The sequence below is a fragment of the Lampetra fluviatilis genome, chromosome 58, assembly GCF_964198595.1.
Source record: "Lampetra fluviatilis chromosome 58, kcLamFluv1.1, whole genome shotgun sequence".
Taxonomy (NCBI): Eukaryota; Metazoa; Chordata; class Hyperoartia; order Petromyzontiformes; family Petromyzontidae; genus Lampetra; species Lampetra fluviatilis.
The window spans coordinates 8,210,813-8,221,383 of record NC_136332.1 but is presented as its reverse complement, the minus strand read 5'-3'; the positions used below and the strand labels follow the sequence as shown (position 1 = coordinate 8,221,383).

The window sequence follows — 10,571 nt, the reverse complement described above, 5'->3', positions numbered from 1 at the left end:
CTTTAAATCGAAATTTAACCGAGATATCTTCTTGATTCTAGATTTGAAGCTGTCGTGACTGCAAGGATTCATACTCTTAGGTTTTTTCGGTAAAGTCACGTAGGTGAAAATACAAAATAAATAATAATAGAAATAAAATAATAAATCACGACGTTTCGGAGGCAACACAAGTCTCCGTCATCAGGTGGGACCGTCACAGCTACATTTACTGTATCAAGTGAGGCAAAATCCAAGAGACAAGCCCTTAAATACAAGTTGGATTTTTCACTTGAGACGGTAAATGTAGCTGTGACGGTCCCACCTGATGACGGAGACTTGTGTTGCCTCCGAAACGTCGTGATTTATTATTTTATTTATATTATTATTTCTATTTTTATTATTTCTTTTTATTTTTACGTTACTTTACCGAAAAAATCTTCTGGACTAAATATATTTATAGAGAGTAAAGGTTCGGCAGCGGCGTAGATACAAAGAGGCCGAGTCATGTCAACCGTTTTGTTTTTCAAGAGGTTGGGGAGAGCAGCGATATCCTGCGATACCCTGTGTGTCAGTATCAAAGTATGAAAAATAAACAAGTCAACATGGCGCTCGCCATGCGGTCGTCCCGTCAGAACATTAAATTTGTTATAACAAATTAAATCAAATCTGTTCTAACAAATTAAATGTTATAACATTTTTTAAAAAAATGTTCTGACGGGACGATCATTGTCGATGAAAATTAACGGCATCCGTTTCACGCTGTGTCATCCAATACCATTATAATTATAGTAACAATAGTTTAAGAAATTTTCGCTTATCTGCGACACACAGAGTGCGCTCCCATAGAATTAGGGCACAGACTAAACAATGGAACGTATCAGTAATGATATCTGTCCACACTGCAGAACAGGGGGAGAATCACACAAACTCCACACTGCGGTTTGGCGGTGGCAACAGGCGGCTTCGTCCCAACTCCTCCAGCCGGGCGCGGCTCAACGTGCGACTCCCAGGTGCGTTTCTGCGCGCACGGCAAGGACGCAGAGCCACAAGCCAGCTCTCGCTGGGCGGCACTGACGCTCCTCGGGATGATGAAAAATTAACCAGTAAAAACAAAGTTTTTCACTATAAATCCTTTATATTCGTGGCGGCTAGAGTCCTCTCGTCCTCTGGCTTGAGATGGCTGCCACCTATGGGTCAGATGATTGCCTGCCACCATTAAGCAATTGGTAATTAAATATAAAAAAAAAATTCCTAAAAAGTGTAACATTTTGGAAAAAAATTTTCACGAAAATAAATTGTCACGCACAACGAGTCTGTGTGCAAAATGTCAGCTCGATTGGATCACGGGAAGTGGGTTAAAAAACGACCGAAAAATTTGCACGGTCGTAAGCGCGCAAAGCAAGCAAGCAAGTGAACTTAATATAAAGGATTTAAAAAGACTCGTACGCGATTAAAAACAATTCACGCACCTTGGCACATAATTGAAACGCAAATTGTATTTACAAGCCAGTGTCTTTACAAGCGTTCTTTTTTTACAATAATATTAATAATAATGCATACTTTTTTCCTTCCGTAATACCTCAACAACCCCGCGACAAGCAAATGTCACCAAGTTTGTGGCTGCGTCGCTGATGATGATGACCCCCAGGAATGGAAAAACCGATATCAGCACGGACAAGGAGCACCATCGGCACCGTCGACGTCACCCTCGGGGTAACCGCGATCACCGCCACCATCACTCCGGGATGACTAAACTGAGTGACGTGCAGGCGGTCTCCCGTTGACGCCGGTTAGATACGACCACCACGGATCGATTTACCACCAAGAAACTGGATTTACGATGCACCTTCTGACACGACTCCGAACAACGCTCGAACAGAGTCAGTCTGGTTTCCGATGCGACTTGGCGCGGAGCCTTTTGTTATTCTCGAGTCTTTTTGTGGATTGTTGCCGATAAAAGCCGGTTGAATAGGGCCGAGAGAAGGAATAAAACGACATCGGCAAGTGACGAGTCGACTGCTTCTACCGCCGCTGGGAATAGAGGAGTCCGGTTTACGAGGGACGGGGTTTCCAGGAACCCATTGTGGCATCGGAAAAGCGGGGACCCGGCCTGCAATCGTATTCACATTTAAACTAAATTATATTTTCTTACCAGCCGGGCGTCGCATCATCACGGGATGAAGAATGCGTTCGGAAAATATGGCAAGAGCAGTGCCAACCAACCCTTCGCAATGTTAAACGGCCCGCGGAAGCGGATATCACAGAGTTACTTCCGAGATCCCTTTCTGATTCTTCCAAGTGGAACTCGGGTCCATACACAGTGGCGAGCGGCACTTTCCCGCTTGCTCCGCTACACGAGAGTGATCGACGTCGCGGTCAACCTTAATATTTTCATTCTCAGAACTGGACTTTAGCCAAATTCAGTGCGGAATAAAACGTGATGCGATCGGGGTTTTTGTGTGTGCAGCCGTTGGTGACCGGGGCTGAGAACATCAACTCGATGCACTCGAGAACCCAGTTTCATCAGAACCAAGCCGATGCGAGTCATCGCATCTCTGTGCGAGTCTCCAGCTCCACAGGTGAATACATGGACCTTGGTGCAAGTTACTGCTGACCCGGCCGAGACCATTAGCCCCACTACGATTGACAACCCGGTGTCATCACAAGACGACCGAAACCCGGACTGGAACCCAGGAACCCAGCGGTGCTGGCTCAGCTTCTCCGACCTCCGAGCCACCCGGCCTCCCCTCCACGTGTGAAGCCAACACCCACGGTCATCTTACGAACATACTGGCCCTCGCCATGGTAACAAGGAATTTCCATCGCTGGATTATAGTCAACAGAGGTGAGTGCCGCCCCTTTGCTCATTTGAGTCAAGACTTTTGCATGCAGTGGCCATGCCCTGGTGATGACTTATAATTTAAGTGAGCCTCACTCAAGCCCAGATCCACGACGACGGTGGCCCAGTCATGCTGATGAGCACCAATAAGAGGGAACACCAATAAAAGGTCCACCGACACATTCCATCCGGTGACCGTTTCAACCGACGGAAATGATACTACCTCCATGGAGAGGCGTGAAACTAAAATAAATATATATACAATACACCTTGATCATCAGCCAAGCTCTATACACTGGCGGATGAAGGCCTCCCAAATTCGTTGCCATAAACTTCGTGGCCTCGCGATGAGCAGATTTCACCGTTCCATCTCCATGGTGGTTGCTCTGCCGGTTGTTGTTCTCCCCCTTTGGCTGCCGCTCAATCTCTAGCCACGACCGGTGGGTATCGTCACGTCCAATCACGTGACCCCACTGTGGCTAGGAGATGTTAACTACCTCGCCTGGTATACAGGAGGTCGTCAGTTTGCGTGTGTCCCTCTCTCTCTTCATGGTCACGTAGATTTTTCTCTGGGTCCTCCGACTTTCCCCTCCACATTTAGAATCCATGTGCATTTAGAGTATTTGGATCCTGCTATAAATTGCCACAAAAGCCACTTCGTTGTGCTCGTGGGCTTTATTTTAGTTGAGTCCTTCTCAAGCCCACGTACTTTTCTTAAGTCAATGTGATGACTATATCAATTACAATATATACACACACAAAGACAAAGATGCCCCGTATAGCCTTAACAGGCTGTTGGGGAAAGTGCTGTTAGCTAATAGCAGCACCTACGAAGGCCGGCACGGCGCACGAGGGGGTGGGTGGCCAGAACTACGCCCGGCCGCCTTTATCTCCCCAGTCGCAATGTTTACACACCATACCAGGTACTTATTTGAGACCGAGTCGACCTAGGGGAGGCCCAGGACCGGTTCAGATGATCGTCACTGGTGTTGGCCGTGAGCGGGAATCAAACTCGGGTCGCCGTGTTCATAGTGTGGCGTAGCGCTGACCGCTACACTACACACAAATAAAACTCGCACACCTAAAACTTTAGAGACCATCGTAACTGTGTGGCCGATTTGGGAAGGTATTCATCCAGCGGTGATTGACAAAGCAGCTGCAATTACCTGTGGGTGTGTGTTTCTATGTGTCTCCCTGCCCCATTGGCAGCACTGAGCCAGCGATGGAAATTCCACATTCCCACGGTAGAGGCCAGTCTTTCCAAAGTACAACCACTGCTGACATCCCACAAAGCGGTCCCCCAACTCAAGACGGCCAGGGCTGCGGCACAGGCGGCGGCGTAGTCTCCGTGTTACCGACGATGCCCAATCAGCGGCGAACTTCATGTAAGGTGGCGCTCGTTACACACAAAGTTCTCACCACAAATGAACCACAATACTTTGCCGATCTCGTCAAGGAGCATAAACCATCATCACGCGAACTCCGGTCATCCTTGCAGTAGCGGCTATTGTCTAACCATCGAACAAAGACGGTCACCGCATCGCACGCTATCAGATGCACTTCTGCGGCCGTCTGGAACGCTCCTCCTGCCGATATTAGGAAGACACTGCGAGCCGCGCACGTTTAACTAGTCGAGATTGAAAACTGATTTCTTTAGAACTGTTTTTTGTTTAGTTTGTTGTCCTCCCCCCCCGCACCTCCGATTTGTGCGGTTGGCTCCGTACGGCGTGAAAAAAGTTCAATATACATACCCCGTTCTAAAACCCACAGCGGCGATATCTGAAGTGGCTACTACGCCCATCAGGACGACTTCTCAAGAGGATGGAGCGGAGGTGGGGAAGGGGGTGTTGAGACCGGTTGATCTGCAGGAGGAGGAGATCCGGACGAAGAAGAAGAAGTAGAGTTGGTTAACCCCACGCTTGCGTCTTGCAGTAGTGTAGAACCAACTTTCCGTCGCTGCCGAAACACTGCGGGGATACACAGCACAGCGTTCGGTGATACGATGGCACGTGCTACTTAAGACGGTGGCGAGATTTCGACTACCTCGCCTGGTGCACAGGAGGGCATGGGTTTGATCCCAACCCCAGGCGCCTGCTGCTGCTGCTGTATATAATTGGAGTTTGCGTCTCTCTCCCAGTGGTCGCATAGATTTGTCTCCGGGTCCTCCGGTTTTTCCCACCATATTTAGAAACACGCGTTTAGAGAATTTAGCTGCTAGAAATTTCCACGTGACAAGCCGCTTCGTTGAGCTGTCATTAGTGCTAGCCAGGTCGCTGCTGAACAAGAGGTGCACAGCTCAGAGGGCCTTACCTGATAAAATATAAAACAGTTCGTAGTTGAGTTTTATTGACCCCTTGAGAGGCCCCTGAGTGGTAAGTCCTCGCTTCACGCTTGGCGTTTACACGACACGTTTTTGCAACAACGCGGTACTATCAGCAGGAAATACTTTTCGCGGAACGCCCGCTGTCATAACGCAGAACGCGCTGCGCCGTCATAACTTAGAACGAGCACCGCTACAACGTGGAATGTTCACCGTTATAACGCGGTTTCTGAGTGGTCAATGACGAACAACTTTCTTGAGCCGAGCAGCCGAGCGGTGCAGCGACATGGTAATGTGGAGCGATACGGCAGAAACGCGGTGGCCCATAGGTTATTTGTTACCCTTCGCCATCTCACTGCGCGGCGTGCAGAGTAGTCGTAGTAGTGACATTGTATCTCGCCAAACTTCTTGGTCGCTGTTACATCGGCGACGTGGACATTGTTCTCGCTTGACACGTCTTTCGCTCAACGCGGCACTTTTCAGAATCGCGTCCACTGCTAGCACGTTAAACGACGATTTACCGTACAACAACAGTTAACATTAGTGTTGCGCTCATGTTAGTGCTAGTGTTACAGCTAGTGGTGGTGTTAATGCTCACGTTAGTATTAGTGCTAGTGTTACAGCTAGTGGTGGTGTTAATGCTCACGTTAAAAGCTAGGGTTAGTGTGAGTGGTAATGCGAGTATAATTGTGTGTTAGTTGCAACGCTAGTAAGAGTGCTAGTGGGAGTGCTACTCCTCGTGTCAAGGTCCGAGTCAAACTGGCCCTCACCTCAAACAGAGTTCCCACATCTTGGTCTGGAGCCGGAGCAAACGACTGATTCACGTAGAGAAACTGAAGCGAGATCAACAAAACAATCAGCACAGATAATACGGGGCAACACAGCACAGACTAAACAGCGCAGATTGCACGGTACAAGCTGAATGGCACAGGCTGCACAAACTGCTTTGGCCTCTGGGGCCCGGGGCTGGTGAAAGGGATGTGGGCCAGGGTAGCAAGGCCCCTGGGGACCAGGAGGTGCCCTCACCAGCGAGTCGGCGGCGTCACACTTGATGTACTTGCGCACAAACTGGATGATCCAGGCGACAGTCTTCCCCGTCTCCACGGACCACTTCTTCTGCTTCATGATGGGAGCGTCGCCCACCGCCTTCAGCAGCACGTCCACTGTGGGGGCCATGGCAGGGTGGGAGGGGGGGGTGCAGAGACAGGGGGTCGACAGTAAGCCCCTGGTGACCTTTAGTGCGGCCCCTGGTCGCCTTTAGTGTGGCCCCTGGTGGCCTTTAGCGAGACCCCTGGTGGCCTTTAGCGAGACCCCTGGTGACCGTTAGTGAGGCCCCTGGTGGCCTTTAGTGCGGCCCCTGGTGGCCTTTAGTGTGGCCCCTGGTGACCTTTAGTGAGGCCCCTGGTGGCCTTTAGTGTGGCCTCTGGTGACCATTAGTGAGGCCCCTGGTGGCCTTTAGTGAGGCCCCTGGGGGTCTTTAGTGAGGCCCCTGGTGGCCTTTAGTGTGGCCCCTGGTGGCCTTTAGTGCGGCCCCTGGTGGCCTTTAGTGCGGCCCCTGGGGGTCTTTAGTGTGGCCCCTGGTGACCTTTAGTGAGGCCCCTGGTGGCCTTTAGTGAGGCCTCTGGTGACCTTTAGTGTGGCCCCTGGTGACCTTTAGTGAGCCCCCTGGTGGCCTTTAGTGAGGCCCCTGGGGGTCTTTAGTGAGGCCCCTGGTGGCCTTTAGTGCGGCCCCTGGTGGCCTTTAGTGTGGCCCCTGGTGGCCTTTAGTGAGGCCCCTGGGGGTCTTTAGTGAGGCCCCTGGTGGCCTTTAGTGTGGCCCCTGGTGGCCTTTAGTGAGGCCCCTGGGGGTCTTTAGTGAGGCCCCTGGTGGCCTTTAGTGAGGCCCCTGGTGGCCTTTAGTGCGGCCCCTGGGGGTCTTTAGTGTGGCCCCTGGTGGCCTTTAGTACGGCCCCTGGTGGCCCCTCTACAAATGAGTGAAGGACGCTGCTGGGCAGTTGGAGGCAGTCGCCCTCCAACAATAACAGAGGGCAGATAAGTGACGCTCACAACAACGAGCGGAGCGCCGGGTGCTAAAACACAGCGAGTTGGCACAGTAGGGGGCACAGGTGGTGCATCTGCCGGTCATCTCAGTCAGTCGACCCGTGCCACCTGCTGCGTCTGTCACGTGATCTCCTGCCAGCGGCGAGCCTTCGACACTTCACGTGGCAGCCACAAAGTGCACCTAGCCTGGCACAGGCGCCGAGCTGACGTCCCCGCCACGTGGTCAAGGCGGTGTTGTGTGTGGCGCGCCCAGAGACCCGAGTTGGATTCCCACTCACGGCCAACATCAGTGGCGGATTATCTGACTCGGTTCTGGGACACCTTTCACCTAGGTCGACTCAGACTCAAATGAGCACAGTACCTGGTGCGGTAAACATCGCCACGGGGGAGAGACAAAGGCGGTCAGGCGTGGTGATGGTCACCCACCCCCTCGTGTCCACTCTCCCTACCCAAAAGGGCCTCCCCTACCCAACAGGGCCTCCCCCACCACCACAACCACCTTCCCACCACCACCACTTCCACCAACACAACACCTCACCACAACCACCACCACCACAACCACCACCACCTCCCCACCTTTCTTCCTCGCGCCCGGCAGAGGCGGAGTCGGAGTCGCCGCCACTTCGGCCGCCGCCTCGGCAGCGCCGGGCTCCGTGCTCTCGTCGGCCATGGCGAGGCCGCGTGTCGCTCGCGGCCCGCGGAGAGAGACGGCGGAGAGACAAGGAGAGAGACAGGGGAGAGAGACAGAGGAGAGAGACAGAGGAGAGAGACAGAGGAGAGACGGAGGAGAGAGACAGCGGAGAGAGACAGAGAGATACGGCGGAGGAGAGACGGAGGAGGAGAGATACGGCGGCGGAGGAGACAGAGGGAGGAGAGAGACAGAGGGAGGAGAGACGGAGGAGAGAGACAGCTGAGAGAGACAGAGGAGAGATGGCGGAGAGAGACGGCGGAGGAGAGAGACGGAGGCGACGAGGAAGAGGTGGACAGAGTTTGGGGGTGGTTGTGAAGGGACCCCACGTGACACTAGGACCACGTGACTGGCCCGGGCAGAGACCACGTGACAGAGGGCGAGGCTCATAGAGCCAGACTCAGGCTCCCCTGGGAGTCTCAGGGTTCAGTGTTAATGAGTGAGGCTCATGGAGCCAGATTAAGGCTCCCCTGTGATAGTCAGGGTTCAGTGTTAATGAGTGAGGCTCATGGAGCCAGACTAAGGCTCCCCTGGGAGTCTCAGGATTCAGTGATAATGAGCGAGGCTCATGGAGCCAGACTAAGGCTCCCCTGGGAGTCTCAGGGTTCAGTGATAATGAGCGAGGCTCATGGAGCCAGACTAAGGCTCCCCTGTGATTGTCAGGGGGGCGGGGGGGGGCTGCTGCACCACTCTGGGAGGCGGTGTGGGGCGCAGGCTGCGGCGGGCAGCGACTTTGCCGCCGGGAAATCGGGGAGCAGCAGCATCACGGGAGGGTCAGGTCGGTGAAGGGTGCGAGTGTGTAGGTGCTACACTCTAACAGCACTTGCCCCAAGTCTGAAGGCTACACGGGGAATCTTTGTCTTTGTATAGCTGGGTCGTGCAACCTGCATGCCCAGCCACTGCATGTCCAAGGAGATTTTGTTCGGCCGGATAGACGCGACTTGACGGGCGCGGCACGGGCTGGAGAAGAGATGGGTTGGTGAGTGGTGGGTGAGTGACACGGGCTAGAGACGCGATTGAGTGGGTGACACGGGCTAGAGACGCGATTGAGTGGGTGACACGGGCTAGAGACGCGATTGAGTGGGTGACACGGGCTAGAGACGCGATTGAGTGGGTGACACGGGCTAGAGACGCGATTGAGTGGGTGACACGGGCTAGACGGGGTGACGTGCGGCTGAGTGGACTTGCTGACGAGCAGTACCGGCCTGTCACGATTGGCCTCTGTGGAGGAGGAGGCTCGTGAAGGACGCTGCTGCTGCTGTTGTGCAGTGCCAGGCTAGGTGCACCGTGAGGCTACTGGGCAGCTGGAGGCAGTCGCCCTCCGGCAGCGACGGAGGGCAGAAGAGCAACGCTCACAACAACGAGCGGTGCGCCAGGCGGCTAAAACGCAGCGAGTTGACACGACAGGGGGTATGCAGGTGGTGGTGCATCGGCCACTCGTCTCAGTCAGTCGACCCATGGCACCTGCTGGGTCTGTCCCGTGACCTCCTGCCGGCGAGCGTTCGACACTTCACGTGGCCTCAACGTGGTGCACCTAGCCTGGCACAAGCGCCGTGGTGACGTCACCAGCACTTGGTGGCGAATGGCGGTTGTTGTTGTTGTTGTGTGCGTCTTCCCCCTCACCCCCTCCCAGCTGCCATCCTCCGCCGGGCTTGCTGCACACCGCCAGCAGCACGGAGCGTCGACGGACTAGAAGACGCGGTGGTGGCGGCGGCGGCACGAGATGTAACGCGTGTGCAGAGAAGACACCGCGCGCGTGTGTGTGCGCGTGTGTGTGTGTGTGTGCGCGTGTGTGGGTGTGTGTGGGTGTGGGTGGGGGTGTGCGCGTGTGTGTGTGCGTGTGTGGGTGTGTGTGGGTGTGTGTGGGTGTGTGCGCGTGTGGGTGTGGGGCAGTTGTGGAGGGAGTCACGTTCCCCACACCTGGGGCCGTGTGCTTATGACCGGCTCTGATTTACCAGCAGAGGTCTCGCTCCGAATCAGTGGAGCGGCAATATCTTTTCACTTGTTTATTAGTTTTTCTTTATTTAGCAGCTGGTGTGGTGATGCACTGTAGTCACTTTTTCTTTCACCGACTTCATTACCCAGTGCTCACGAGGCGACGCTTCAGTGATTGTCGTCGGCCATCGAAATCATTTGTGGCGTGTGCGCTTTGAAAGCCCCACTCTGTGAAAACTATTCAAAGGGGATGTTTGTGAACTAATATCTGCACAATAAAGACACCGAACTGGGGGTTTTCCTCCCAAGAAGAATGTTCATCTGTCGCTTCCTCTGGAAGAGCTCCTGAAGATGCCATTGCATCATCAGTCTGCCGTCATGAATCCACGGAGGGGGAATACGTCCACAAGGAAACGGTGACTACAGAAACTTACTCTGGCTGTAATCTTTCAGTGGAACCATTATATTGCTTACAGTTAACGAAGTAGGGACTTTTCGAAACTGCGTGGACTTTGCAGGATTTACGACTTCGATGTCTTCTCGGGTTGCACCGTGTGTTTGCATGTCCGACGTTTCGCTCCACGTGCTGTGCGAGTTGCCGGTACGACCATCAAACAGTGGTACCTCGACAACATTGCGTTTTCCACCCCCCCCACCCCCAAATCTTAATAATGAGCGAGAGCCGTACTTGGAAACGAGCACTTGTTAATCAGTGGCTAATCATTTGGCCAGACAATTACTTCGGTGCATCTTGAAACGAAATGTCTTCA

At 53.4% G+C, this 10,571-nt stretch overlaps 1 protein-coding gene across 1 annotated transcript; it reads right to left on the bottom strand.

Annotated features, from left to right (window-relative positions):
- Positions 1-1,455: 1,455 nt before the first annotated feature.
- On the bottom strand, positions 1,456-8,205 carry ATG12 (autophagy related 12). Its single transcript, XM_078880625.1, has 4 exons — positions 7,755-8,205; positions 6,165-6,301; positions 5,909-5,971; positions 1,456-4,785 (listed from the first exon to the last, which is right to left on the bottom strand). The coding sequence occupies exons 1-4, from the start codon at positions 7,846-7,848 to the stop codon at positions 4,726-4,728; spliced, it is 354 nt and encodes a 117-aa protein (XP_078736751.1). The 5' UTR covers positions 7,849-8,205; the 3' UTR covers positions 1,456-4,725.
- Positions 8,206-10,571: the final 2,366 nt, after the last annotated feature.

Bases quoted from the DNA above. Each gene is read 5' to 3' on its own strand.
- ATG12 (XM_078880625.1), bottom strand. From the start codon at position 7,848: ATGGCCGACGAGAGCACGGAGCCCGGCGCTGCCGAGGCGGCGGCCGAA. The intron at 5,972-6,164 runs GTGAGGGCACCT...ATCTCGCTTCAG, and splicing joins GTGACGCCGCCGACTCGCTG to TTTCTCTACGTGAATCAGTC. The intron at 4,786-5,908 runs GTGAGGGCCAGT...GTATCCCCGCAG, and splicing joins ATGTGGGAACTCTGTTTGAG to TGTTTCGGCAGCGACGGAAA.